The sequence below is a fragment of the Garra rufa genome, chromosome 18, assembly GCF_049309525.1.
Source record: "Garra rufa chromosome 18, GarRuf1.0, whole genome shotgun sequence".
Taxonomy (NCBI): domain Eukaryota; kingdom Metazoa; phylum Chordata; class Actinopteri; order Cypriniformes; family Cyprinidae; genus Garra; species Garra rufa.
Window position 1 is genome coordinate 26554305 of NC_133378.1, and position 14293 is coordinate 26568597.

General features: G+C 38.3%; 1 protein-coding gene across 2 annotated transcripts; it reads right to left on the minus strand.

Moving 5' to 3' along the window:
• Nucleotides 1-150: 150 nt before the first annotated feature.
• On the minus strand, nucleotides 151-11326 carry ikzf4 (IKAROS family zinc finger 4). Of its 2 annotated transcripts, none has more exons than XM_073823291.1 (8): nucleotides 11225-11326; nucleotides 8576-8630; nucleotides 8237-8341; nucleotides 7851-8156; nucleotides 7560-7727; nucleotides 6201-6353; nucleotides 4969-5100; nucleotides 151-3857 (listed from the first exon to the last, which is right to left on the minus strand). In XM_073823291.1, exons 2-8 carry the CDS (start codon nucleotides 8616-8618, stop codon nucleotides 3061-3063), a joined length of 1704 nt encoding a protein of 567 aa, XP_073679392.1. In that variant the 5' UTR covers nucleotides 8619-8630; nucleotides 11225-11326; the 3' UTR covers nucleotides 151-3060. The 2 variants fall into 2 exon arrangements, with proteins under 2 accessions (XP_073679392.1, XP_073679391.1); XM_073823290.1 differs by having other exon boundaries at nucleotides 7560-7742.
• Nucleotides 11327-14293: the final 2967 nt, after the last annotated feature.

Sequence of the window (14293 nt, forward strand, 5' to 3'; positions counted from 1 at the left end):
ACTATTTAAGTGCACTACAAAAATAAAAAAAGGTAGTTGGATGGTAAGTAATCACCATAAATGTCCACCTTCCCTTAAACATACTGAACATCAACATAAATGCAATTTGATCTAGACTAGACATAAATTAGTCAAACTAGAGAACAAGTGTTTAGAGTTGTAAGCGGACAGAAGTTACAACAAATATTACTTTATTGGACATGAAAAATTACTTCAACTTAAAGTTGGGTTACACTCCTTAAAAACAAGATCAAATAAACAATACCTCTTGAAACCAACACACCTTTTTATAGAACATGAGGCAGTTTTTTATATTTTAACAAATTTGAGGTAAAGAGTTTTTCTTTGTCATATACATTTTTTTTTCTCACAAAATATTTAAAAACATTGAACCCAGGGATAAAGCCCAAGAACGACAGAGAGTTTGATCCCTGCCTCCCCAAAAATGCTAGGTCTCTCTTTCTCAGTTGCTGCTCATTATGGTTGCTTCACAGTTCGTTTAAAAATATTGAGCTCATCACACCTTGGGGATAAGAAATATGAAATGGTGCAGAAAAGAGCTGGGTTTGGTTTAGAGGAAATAGGGAAAATTGCAGCTAGTATTTCACAAGCAGAACAGTTGCAGAACCCCAGCAAACAAACGAGTACACATGCAACCTCTCCCACTCACACACTCACTAGAATTCATTACATAATTTCTTTTTGACCATTAAGTGCATTAAGTGTCATATGGTTTTTGCCATAATTTCAAGTAAATAAATTGATGTCTGCAGAAAGAAACAAATGAAAGTTTATGAAGGGTGCAAAGTCATTAACTAACCTTTGTGAATACTGGATTTGGTCTCACGTCTTCCATCCATTCACACTGTACTCCGTAGGCTTGCACTGGAGTGAATTCAAGCATACGCATTAAGAGGTCGTAAAAGTAACCGAAAGATGTACGGTCAGTGGATTACACGTAAGCAAGTTTTGGAAACAGCTGACCACCTCCGAGGTCAAGTGATACACACATGCCACAACATCCAAGTACCCTTAACCACAGCCCACGTCACATAAAGGTGAGAAATGTACAAGCAATCAAATGAAACAAATCTTGGAGAATCTTCCAAATTCACTCATTGGTGCTTTCGCTTCGTCTCAGTTTGTGCAAGTGAGATCCACTGATAAAACAGGCCACGATATATCTTGGCAGGACGGTACGGAACTCTACGACAAGATTTCAGTCCTTTCCTTCAAAATCGAGCAGCAGTTCGTACTCCGTGGGGACCGAGAGTACCGTATGCATGAACTCATATAGGACATGACCACACAGGACAAGCGTACAGGATACAAGTCCAATATCAAGGGCAGAAGTCACACAAACATCCAAGCACCAAATTTTACAACACAAGGAGAAAAGGTTCAGTTCTGAATCCTTAAATGACCGCGACCCCTTTTGTTATTAGGAAAATAGCCTTTATAGAATTGTTTTTAAAAACACCACACTGTTCATCTGGTCTTTATAACCAACGTGTTCTCGTATCAAATTGTTTCTTGTTTTCTCTAAATAGCATTTTATCAGAAATCAGTGCAATAGAGCAATTTCAGAAAACAAAAGAATATGTTTCAAAGCTCAGTTACCAGTCATTACTGTGCCTGCTCCCCTAAAGCCTTTGAATAAAATCCCCCTCCCACCCCGTGCCGCCGCACCTGTCCGAAACCCTCCCGACAGCCCCAGCAAAACACTCACATTTAAGCAGAATTAGAAAAAGTGCAATCCTCCTTTTGAGGTAACAACCCTTCCCCTTCACACGTCGTCAAAGTCACGGAATGCAACATGGGTCTGCGTTTGGTCTGCACCAGAACATTAAGGCTCCTCTCCCCCCTCCGCATGTTTTACCGCATCTAAAATAAAAACATAAAGTGGCCCACTGTGTTCGCAGCATGGCAGAGGATGGATAGCGGGGACTTTGTACTACAAAAACGATTAAAAAAACCTCAATAGATTTGATAGGCAAAATCTTTATCGTCACTTAAGTGAGGTCAAGATAAAGTTTGAAACGACAATCAAGATCTGAGGCACGAGGAAACCAACTTTTTTTTTTTTTTCATATTTAGGACAGAGGTTGTAGACTCAAAAACTAAGGCAAATGTTTCAAGTTGTTCATTTCCTTTCTCAAATAAAACATCAACACACATTTTAGAAAGAAATAAAATCACCCGAGCCTTAGCCTAACCCCAATCCTATTTGAGTGCCGTACCATCTCACTTCTGAAGTTACCCGAATTCAAGCTGCACTGTACCTACTGAATCGTCCAGCATTAAAAACCATGTGCAATTCGACAACTAGCTTGTACAGGGTTCATATAAAGCAACGATTAAGGCAATATGTGTCTGTGCTCCTTATATGGCTAACATACCAATACTCCAGCCTCAGTTTTGCAATTCACGCTGCTTGCTCTCCATTCCCTCTCTGTCAGCAGTGTCCTCCCTGAGTCGCCTAATTTCAACAGTCCCACCGAGGTATCCTAAAAGAGCACAAAGTTTGTGTGAATACTCCTAGGCATAGATTTCTCTTGTTTAACAGGCTCAGAAACTTTGGAAAACCACTCTGGAAAGAGTCCAGACTTTGGACGTCTAAGCAGTTCATCGTCTTTCTCTCTTCAAGAGGCAGACTCTATGTAAATGCCACCGAACAAATGAGTATAGAGCTAATCTCACACCTCGAATTTCTCTTCTGAACTGATAAAAAATAAACCCCACGGAAGGAAGGCACTTCTAAAGCAAAACAGCTGCGTCTTGCGATGAATGACTTGGTGTGGGAGTGCAATCGGAGGATATGTCCCCCGTTTGAATCCACTTGACATCCTCTAAGACGGGATGCAATTGCACGGTTTATGTTCGTACCTAAGCGATTAGCCTTCAACGGTAAAATACGATGTCCGCTAACTATAAAAGCAAGTGCTAATGTGCCCCAATCTGGTGCAGACCCAACTAGACGCCATGACGCCATCTCAAAGCAGCATACAACTCTCTGTACATCTCCCCCCAGTCTCGACCTCCGCCGTCTGCAAGCCCACCTCAGCCAATCTGGTGCTCTCCGCGGACAATGTGCGAGGAGAACTCGTAACGGTCCTGGCTGCGGTGGCCGCAGATGTTGCACTCGAAGGGCTGGCGGAAGCCGTGGCAGCCCATGTGGATGGTGAACATGACATGGTCCAGGAAGAAAATGCGACAGTGCTCGCAGCGGAAAGAGCGCACAGGCCGCCCTTCCCCGTCCACCACCTGCATGGCTTCCCTCGCTAGTGGCGAGCGTGGGCTCGCCTTGTTCGGTAAACCCCCAGGGACCCCTTTCTCCCTGTCCCCTTCCATGTCCGTTTCTTTGGCGTGACTAGGACTGTGCCGCTCGCGCCCGCGGTGGTTCAAGCTTCCCGGTGGCACAGAGGTGATGACGCACTGTTCCTCCGCCATGCTCTCAGTGTCTGTTGAATCTTGGTAACCGTTGCTCGGCGAGGCGGCACGGCTGCGGGTGGAGGGCGCATCTTCATGACCTTCACCGGCCTCCCTCCCGGCCAGGCCCATGGAGATGCCCCCTGCACAGTTTAGACGCTGCCCTAGAGGGGTTATGTGAGGGTAGACGGAGCTGATGACTGGGGTGAACTCTGAGAGGCAGGCGGAGTGGGGAGGCATCCGCAGGGAGTGGGGAGGATCCACATCGTTGCTGCCTCCTCTCGGCCCCCGCAGGAAACGCCCTCCCATGCCTGCTAAAGCAGCGGGGTCACCCTCAGGGTGTGAAAGCAACATGTCCCCTTCTTTATCAGGATTGGGGTCGAGTTCATAAGGTGCTTCGGATATATTCAGTCGCATGTGCTTTTCACCTAGAAAGTCAAGGATCATCAGTATCACTGGTCTTAAGTAATCACTAGATTGCACAGCTAAGCAATAACCAATATACCAATAAACCAATAAATTACATAAAATCTAAAAAAAAAAAAAAAAAAAAGCAATTATATATACAGTTGAGGTCAAAAGTTTACAGAATCTGCAAAATGTTAATTATTTTACCAAAATAAGAGAAATCATTCAAAATCCATATTATTTTTTATTTAGTACTTACCTGAATAAGATATTTCACATAAAATACATTTATAAATAGTCCAAAACAGAAAATAACTGTTGAATTGATAAAAATGACCCTTTTCAATAGTTTACATATGCTTGGTTCTTAATACTGTGTTCTTACCTGAATGATCCACAGCTGTGTTAATGAGTCCCTTATTTGTCAGTTAAAATGCCCGTTGTTCGTCATAAAAATCCTTTAGGTCCTACAAATTTTTTGTTTTTTCTGCATTTTGTGAAAAAAATGGATCTCGAAATCATGCGGCCATTATTGGAAAGGGTTCAAATACACCCGGGAAATATTTTTCTGAAGAACAGTGGGCAGTTTAACTGTTCAGGACAAACAACTATCATTAAACAAAAAAAAACACAGCTGTGGATCATTCAGTTAACAACACAGTGTTTAGAATCAAGTGTATGTAAACTTTTGAACAGGGTTCAGTTCAGTTTTGAACAAGTTTTATCAGTTCAACTATTATTTTCTCTTGTGGACTATATGTAAACGTCTTTTTTATGAAATATCTTATTCAGGTCAGCACTAAATAAAAAAAAATAACATGCATTGTATATTCCCTCTTAATTTGGTAAAATAATTAACATTTTGCAGATTCAGTAGAAGGTGCAAAATTTTGACCTCAAATGTATATATACACAAGCCTTCAAAATTTTGGAGGATAGAGGATTCAGTCCATGATTCAGACTGATTTTCTTTGACTGATACAACCTGAATGATTTGTTTACAAATTTGCACGTTTTGTTGCATGTTTGCTTTTGTGTGTAGCCTGTACATTGTACACTAACAACTTTTTTCAACCTCAATAACAGAGCAGAAACAATGTTCTACTTAGGTATTCAAAGAAATGGGCTTACCCAGAAACTTCTGGGGTGTGGATCGCTTCCTCTTGGTGATGCTATTTGCCAGCCGATCAATGAAGGTCATCTTCTCTGAGGAGGACTGGATCAGGGGTTCAGACATCATTTCCATGTTATGGGACTCTTCACCTGAAGATAATGCCAATTTAGAAACATATTAATAATTGAAATATTATTATTAGTATTAGCCAATACCAGTAAAATTTCACAACATTTTTGATAACACAGCAATAATTTATATTGTATTAAATATACACTAATGTTTAAATTTTGGGGGGTAGATTTTTGTAAGAAATCTCTCACCAGGGATGCACTTATTTGATCAAAATACACTAAAAATCAGTTTCTATTTTAATACATGTTCAAATGTAATTTATTCCTGTGATGGCAAAGCTGAAATTTTCAGCATCCATTACTTCAGTATTTAGTGCCACATTAGAAATCATTCTAATATGCTGATCTGATGCTCAGAAATAATTTCTAATCATCATTAATGTTGAAAACAGTCCTGGAAAAGTGCTGCTTAGTATTATGTGGAAATCATAATACATTTTTCCATGGCTCCTTTATGAAAAGATTGTTCAAAAGAACAGCATTTATAAAAAAAAAAAAAAAAAAAAAAAAAAAAATCTTTTACAACATTATAAATGTTTCTACTGTCACGTCTAATCAATATTAAGTAGTGTACTCCTTTATTTAAAAAGCCAAATCAAACCTAGACCAATGTAAAAATAAATAAATTAAATTATTATTTTTGCAAATCCTAACTGTACAATTATTAGTTATAATACATTAATATTAAGAGAGTTTGAATGAAAATAATAGGAATAAAAATGAGCATATTAACAACATAAAAGGGTGCAGCAGATATATTAAGCTACATTTTAACTCGTACTGCAAGGCATAAAGCACAGTAATATTTTACACAAAACCACCTGTTTATATTTTCTGCATTTACAATAATAACCCTCCAAAGCACGTATTTTAATCAGGAAGTGCTTTGGACCGTTTACGCGCGCAGCTACATCACCAGCTGTGATCTTCACAGAGTATGAACGTAATAACACTGGAGAGCTTTCAAAAGCAGCCGCCTGTCAGACAGCACTTGAGAACTGAATACAACCGATACTGCAGAAAGACTGATATCATGCATTTGAACATCAACTTGGAGCTAAAATACCGCTAGTTTTGTCCTCCCTAGCACTTGTGAGAGCAAATATGGTTATTACCGTGTGCAGGCTGGGTGTTGTGAGCAGGCTGGTGATCCAGACTCTGTAGGTAGCTGTGACAGCGCTCACGATGCTCCTCTAGGGTGCTCTGCTGCTTGTAGCTGCGGCCACAGTAACTGCACTTGTAGGGCTTCCCTACTGTAGGGGAGGACACTGAAATATCGAGGAGGCAGAATATAATTGCTTTTCACACAGCTTTGCAGGTGTTATGTAAACATATTAGTGAAATATTGATGCTGTGGCTAATGTAAGGTGTTACCTACTTAAATGAGTATTTTTATAAATGTGACCCTGGATCACAAAACCAGTCATAAGTAGAACAGGTATATTTGTATCAATAGCCAACAAAATTACTGATTTTTCTTTTATGCCAAAAATCATTAAGATATTAAAAATCATGTTCCATGAAGATATTTTTTAAATTTCCAACCATAAATATATCAGAACTTAATTTGTGGTAAGTAATATGCATTGCTAAGAACTTGGACAACTTTAAAGGCAATTTTCACAATATTTAGATTCCAACTTTTTAAATCAAAAGTTGTATCTCAGCCAAATATTAACCTATCCTAACAAACCATACATCAATAGAAAGCTTATTTATTAAGTATGATTCTCAATTTATGACTGGTTTTCTGGTCCGGGGTCACAAATTTTGGTATAAAAAAAGTTAACATAATACAATAATATTTCCAATATAAGTATTAAATACGAATAATGTAATGACTGGTACAGGATTCATCAGACCACAGAATTTCCCTTGTCACAATTTCCCCAAAAACGAAATGACACGCTGCTCATCTATGACGTTTGTGGAATAGGCAAACCTACAGACCGCATCTTGTCCGTTCAGCTTTAGAGATGTGCGTCATTTCGGAGAAATTCATTACTATGTCAATTCTCTGAATATCTGCATTCTCATTCAAAGGACCTTATTTAAGCTCTACAGGTGAATGCTCCTCATCATTCAAAAACACAAGCAGGATATCCTGTTTTCATAATACTCTAAATGTCATACTAGACCGCTGAATTTTGTTGTCTTTGACTAAAGCTTGATTACATAACCGATCGATGAGGTCTTATTTACACCTATTAGTCTGCTGGCACAACCTTTAGTAGAGCAACAGGTTTAAAAGGAAGTTTAGCAAAGTCTAGGCAGAAATGTAATCACCACTTGCATTAAAAGAGAACTAGGTTAAAATGACCTTGACTACATTAATTTCTTCACGGTGGCAAATCAAAAGGCTTTTTCCATCCCACACACTTTTCCATCCATTTATTTTCCAGCCACAAAGTTCTCTCTCTCCTTCCTTCTCTTTATTTCTCGCAAATGGCCTCTCTCAAACCACAAAGGCTCACCGGAGTGGGTGCGGAGGTGTCCTGTCAGGGCGTCACGGCGGCGACAGGCGTAGTTACAAAAGGGACATTTGAAGGGCTTCTCGCCAGAGTGGAGCTTGATGTGACGCAGCAAGTTGCCCTTCTGAGTGAAGGAGGCCCCGCACTGGTTACATTGGAATGGCCGCTCACCTACCGAGACCAAGACTACCAGTTTTCCCACCGGCCCAAAAAAACAGCAGCACATATTTTCAAGCTAACACTTTTAAACAACTTTTTTTCTTTTTTGTCAAGAGTTAGTCAAGAAACACTTACCTGTATGGCTGCGCTTGTGCACCATTAGAACATTGGGTCCAATGCAGATCATCCCACATATATCACATTTGAGTTTCCCATTGGGCAGCCGAATGGGACCTGGGGATGCGGGCTCTGAGCTGGCCATCTCCCCACAACCGCCTCCGGCTTGCCCTCGTGTACCTCCGACCATCTCCACTCCACCATCTTCTGCCAACTCGCCCTTTTCATCTTTCCATCCTTCATCCTTCTCCCCGACTCTCCTGTCCGCCAGCGGAGCACCAGCTGCCTCCTCGTCACTATACAGCTCCACCTTGATGGAGTTCGCTGGGAATGGAGAGAAAGTTTAAGAAATTAATCAAGAAAAGTAAGATGTAAAAGTATGTTTAATAGAAAGAAACACTGACCACTGAGTGAACGGCTGGGTGAGGATTGTTGACTGTTTGGTGTGCTCACGGTGGGTCCTCTCAGCCCTGCGAAAAACTCTCGCTCTGTTGAAGAATCTCCACTACCTGAAAACATTAACAAGTACAATGGGGTTTAAAACACTTCTTTGCATTTTTATATTTAATACAAATTTTCAATTACAAATTATGTCGGCATGACAGTTTAAGTAAATAGTTTAAATAAATGAATAAATTAAAAATATTTTTTTATATGGATATAAACATTTGAATCCCACTATATTTAGCTACATTCATATCTATGTGAAAAACAGAACAATAAGACTCGAAAAAGCACCTTACCTGACATGTACGAACGGCCATTGCAATCGTCAGCATTCATCATCACACCAGCTCCCTGTACCGAGAAATCATACAAAAAAAATCTTTGTAAGGCATAAACTTACACACCTTACAAAAAACAACTCTCACAAATAAGCAAGTTTCAAGTTTTTAAAAAACCTAAGTGTATGCATTTCTACATTTTACAATAGATCAAATGTAGCAATGCATACACAGAGATCGCTAAAATACATTCGGCTCTTCTGATTGCAAGTGAAAAAATAAACGGGTTCACTTGCAGTTTGCTATTTCTCCCTTTCCTGTGTGGTTGCACAGTTCGAGTAGCTAAATAATTGATATGCTCACACTGGTCAAGATCTCATTTCTAGCTCAACGGCTGAATTGAGTATCCATTCTATAGAATTTAAGTCTTAAATTGAGAACGTAGTGTGTGAGAAACTGCCCTCCCTTTAGCCTGTGACCTATCAGAACACAGGCTGACATCTAAAACAATGATGATACCAAGCAAAATGCAGGGGTTGTTATGATTTGCTATTACTCAGAAATTTCCACATATTATGCATAGCTTTGGTACTGGAAACAAATGCAACACTTTGCAAAACAAAATAAATGTTTATGTTTATAAAAACAGCTATTTGACACATCTGCTGTCAAATATGAGACATATTTACAGAAAGCCTTTAAGCATTTAAAGGCTTTGGCATATTGTGTGCTGTTTTTTTGTTTGGATGTCTATAAATGAAATATGAGCCCAAAATATTTAATATTGTCTAATATTTAGACCATCACTCTGCTCTTTAAGATTGAAAATAGTAGGTCACCACTTGGATATAATATTTTACACTAAATAACAACAAAATTACTATTGCACTTTTTATAAATATTTCTAGTGCATGGCATAAGTGGGAATGAATAGATTTGTTGCAATAGATTCATATTGTCTACTCCAGTCATAACACAGAATTTGAATTATGAAATATACATAAACTAAAGTTAGACATAAACATTACCAACAGCAGAGTAATGCACAAGGTGTTTTAAAACAGGCAATGAAATGCTACAAGTGATTGCAAAAACGTGAAAAGTGACAGTCACTTTGGTACTGGAAACAATTGCAAAACAAAATAAAGTTTATGTTTATAAAAACAACAATTTCAACATCTGCTGTCAAATATGAGACATATTTAAAGAAAGCCTTCAACCTTTGGCATGTACGTCTGTGCCAGTTTGTCGGGATGTCTATAAATCAAATATAGAGCCCAAAATATTTCATATTGTCTAAAAGTTAGACCTTCACTCTGCTCTTTAAGATTGGAAATAGTAGGCCACCTTTTGGATATATTTTACACTAAATAACAACAAAAATACTATTGCACTTTCATAAACATTTCTAGAGCATGGCATAAGTAGGAATGAATAGATTTGTTGCAATGGACATGTGAAATAAATAAATATTGTCTGATTCAGTCATAACACAGAATTTAAATGATAAAATATACACAAACTAAAGTTAGACAAAAACATTACTAACAGCTAAATACTGCACAAGGTGTTTTAAAACAGGCAATGAAATACTACAAGTGATGAAAAGTGACAGTTGTCTTGTCAACATTTCTTTTTACACAAACTATATATGAATAAATATTTTATATCTAAATATTTTGTTTTTCCCAGTGTAATACACTTTGTGACCAAATGAAAAGTCCTTCTGAAGGACTTCAGATCTCTGGTATCACAATTAAATTATTTATGAATTTTTCAGGGTTAATACGAATTATTATGGACCTATGGATGACAGGTGGGTGAAGTTTAAACAATTCAGATTTCATATAGAGCAGCTGTAGGCTCTAGACAGTTGTTATTAGACAGCTATGTGTCAAACGACATATTGCTTTCTTTTTCATTCTTTAAAATTTAGAATAAACATGGACTCTTGAAGAGTATTATTTTATATTCGCTTTATGTTGTAATACTTATAAATGTATAATAATATATGATCTAAACACATATGATATGAACAAACAGGCCTTCAGAAACGTAAGACCTCTTTGTGTCGTATAAGACAGAAAACACACACACAGCTGCAACAGGCAGATCTCATGAAGTCACAGTGCTGTCAATGAGTCTAATTACCGCAATAATCAAAACAGCCCCTGTCTGTCAGCAATCACACCATAAAACAACGCCTGACGACTAGAACATGATTATCGTGCGCGAGCACTCGTATGTTTAGTAACTTTTCGTGCACCGTCGTACTGCAGAGAAGGACTGTCAGCACGCAGAATCATGTCAATCCTGTCTGTCTGAAGCAACACTAGCTAGCAACCGCTGCTAACCAGCTAACGAGACGTGACAGCTCACAATAAGGCAAAGACATGGCTACACTAACTCACAAAAGAAAGAACTAGCGTTGCTGACAACGCAATCCAATCGGCAGCCTCCGGTCGTGAAATACAGTCGATCTTTAGACGTGACAAACTAAAGCGGAATTATGTTTCCTGAGAGCCCGCTGGCGTTGCTATGGCACCCAGCACTCGACAGATGCGTCTGGCCGTGTAAACCCTCCCAATCCGAGCATAGTTACCTGACCTAATGTCACTTTCCTTGAATAGCCGCTATCGATTTTGCACGGTGAGTATTTTTTCTTACCTGACGATCGACTGTGATTGCAATATTTATACAGCAGAAGCGCCGTTTGTTTTCTCTGGCGAAGGCAGCATCTCCGGGATCTTTTACCTGAAACCCCAAACAACTTCCGGGCCCATGCCGGGATTCTTCTTCTTCTTCTTCTTTTTGTTTTATGGCGGGTGGCATCCAACGTTAAGGTGCATTACCGCCACCTACTATACCGGAGTGTGAACCAGAGTAACTAACAGACACTTTAACCCCAAATATCCAAAGAAGAGAACTTCTTTATAATAATAATAAAAAAAAAAAAAAAAAATAAAAAAAAAAAAAAAACCTTTTTCTTTTCTTCATTATATATATATATATATATATATATATATATATACACACATACTTAAATAAATAATTAAATAGTAATAATAATAACTAATCTTTATACCCTATTAATTAACCCAGTTTCCCTCAAAAATAAAATTAAAGAACTATAACTTCTTGTTTGATTGAGTATTTGTTTTACATCTAGTGTCTCCTGCATTGACCTTCTGAGTATTTCTCTTTCTGTAACATATTTTTGACAGTAACATAGTACATGATCTACTGATTCCTCCGCCTGTCTACATTCACACAGACCTGTTGGATGTTTCCCAATGAGATGCAATGACTTATTTAGTCTTGTGTGACCCAGCCTTAATCTTGATATTATATTTTCCTCCTTGGTACTTCGCCGTGTTTTCCTCATCCTTCCCACTTCCTTCTGAATGATATAGAGATGTCTGCCTGTATTTCCCTTATTCCATTTTTCTTGCCATTGACTGATAATTTTATTTTTAATCATTGTCTTTATTTCCATCTTGCTTAATAATATGTTCATTGTAATTTCTTGCCTGATTGCTTCCTTTGCTAATGAATCTGCCATTTCATTGCCTTTAATTCCCCTGTGGGCCGGCACCCACATAAATGTAACAATTATATTCACATTGTGAAGTCTGAAAAGAGTCTCATATATTTCATTAATTACGTCTTGTCTACTCCGGGATGAAAATGATTGTAAGGATAACATTGCTGAACTTGAGTCTGAACACAAAATAACTTTGTTTAATTTAGCTTGTTCTACCCAGAGCAACGCTGCTGCAATTGCTATTAGCTCAACTGTATAAACTCCCAGGTGATCTGTCGTTCTCCTATTAATAGACACTTGTAAAGATGGAATGGTAAATGCATATGCAGTTCTTCCTGTTGGATCTTTGGATCCATCTGTATATATTGCTACATAATTCTGGTACACTGTTTGAATCCTATCCTCTACCAATACTGGCAAATTTCCCATTTCTTTAAATAGATTACTATTTTCCAGCAAGTATAAATCAACGTGTACTGGGAGAAATAACCATGGAGCAGTTACTGTAACTGGCACTGTAGGAATGTATGCTTCCTGATTTAATCCCATTTTCTTTGCTATAATCACAGAGAGCCATGCAAAACACTGACTCTTCGCTCTCTCACTCTCCCAACATGGGAGAAGTACCTTAGTGGTTGGATTTCTAACCTCTGTATGTCCTTTTAAATTTGCCCAGTAATTCATCATTAACTGTTCCCTTCTCAGGCACATAGGCATTTCTCCCATCTCCACTTGCAGAGCATTAACAGGCGTTGACTTAACTGCACCACAGCACAATCTCAATGCTTGAGCTTGTACTGCTTCTAACTTTTGTAGTGACGTTTTAGCTGCAGCTCCATATACAAAACTACCATAATCCAATACTGATCTAATCAATGCTATATATATGTTTTTCATTGCACCTCTACTTGCTCCCCACTCAGATCCTGATAAACATCTCATAACATTTAATACCTTCTTACATTTGTTAAGTATCTTATTAATATGTTCAGTCCAGATTAGCTTGGAATCAAACCACATTCCCAGGAACTTAAAAACTTTTACTTGCTCAATTATTTGTCCATACAGTCTTACCTCCATTCCATTGATTTCCTTTTTCTTCCTAGTAAATATTAGTGATTTAGTCTTTTCTACTGAAAACTTAAAACCCCATGAATATGACCATTTTTCAACCAACCTGATCGACTCTTGTATCTTTATTTTAATGTGGTCAACATTCCTTCCCCTTTTCCATAACGCTCCATCATCTGCAAATAAAGAACAACTAATATCATGTGGTACTTGGGAAAAAACATCATTTATCATGATAGAGAAAAGCAGTGGACTAATGACACTCCCCTGAGGAGTGCCATTATCTACCAAATACTTCCTGGACAACATTGTACCAATTCTAACTCGAATAGTTCTGCCAAATAAGAAGTCTTTAATCCAATTAAAAACTCTTCCTGAAATTCCTATTTTATGTAACTTAATCATCACTCCCTCTTTCCAAACCATATCGTAAGCTTTCTCGACATCAAAGAAAACTGCCATAACTGACTCTTTGTTAACCTGTGCCTTCTTGATTTCTGTTTCCAGACATATAATTGGGTCCATTGTTCCTCTCCCTCTCCTGAATCCACTTTGGTAAGGTGTAAAAAGCTCTTTTGATTCCAAATAAAATGTCAGCCTTTCAGCAATCATTCTTTCCATTATTTTGCCTAGGTGCGATGTTAAAGCTATTGGCCTATAGTTCCCTGGTTTCGAAGGATCTTTTCCTGGCTTCCTAATAGGGATAATTACTGCTTCTTTCCAAGCATTAGGTAGTTTCCCCATATCCCATACTTTATTATATAGACCTAAGAGCTTCAAAGCTGCTAGAGTGCCTAAATGTTTTAACATTATATAGCATATTCCATCTTCTCCAGGAGACGTTAACCCAGATCTTGCTATTACTCGTTTCATCTCACCCATCGTAAATGGAACATCCAAAACACTGTTACTGTCATGTCTTCTCTCCAGTACTCCAGGATAAGCTGCTCTAGTCATCATTCTGCCTCTCTTAGCCACCTCAGACAAATTATGAGAACTATGAGTTTTAACCAGTTCTTTCGCGATCATTTCTGCCTTCTCCTCATCAAAAATCGCTACTTCCTCATCCCTCTTTAATACTGGATACTGATACTCTTTCCTAATTCCTCTCATACTTTTAA

Bases quoted from the DNA above. Each gene is read 5' to 3' on its own strand.
- ikzf4 (XM_073823290.1), bottom strand. From the start codon at position 8,618: ATGATGAATGCTGACGATTGCAATGGCCGTTCGTACATGTCAG. The intron at 8,342-8,575 runs GTAAGGTGCTTT...TAATGTTTTCAG, and splicing joins TGGCCGTTCGTACATGTCAG to GTAGTGGAGATTCTTCAACA. The intron at 7,743-7,850 runs GTAAGTGTTTCT...GAAAACTGGTAG, and splicing joins GCACAAGCGCAGCCATACAG to TCTTGGTCTCGGTAGGTGAG.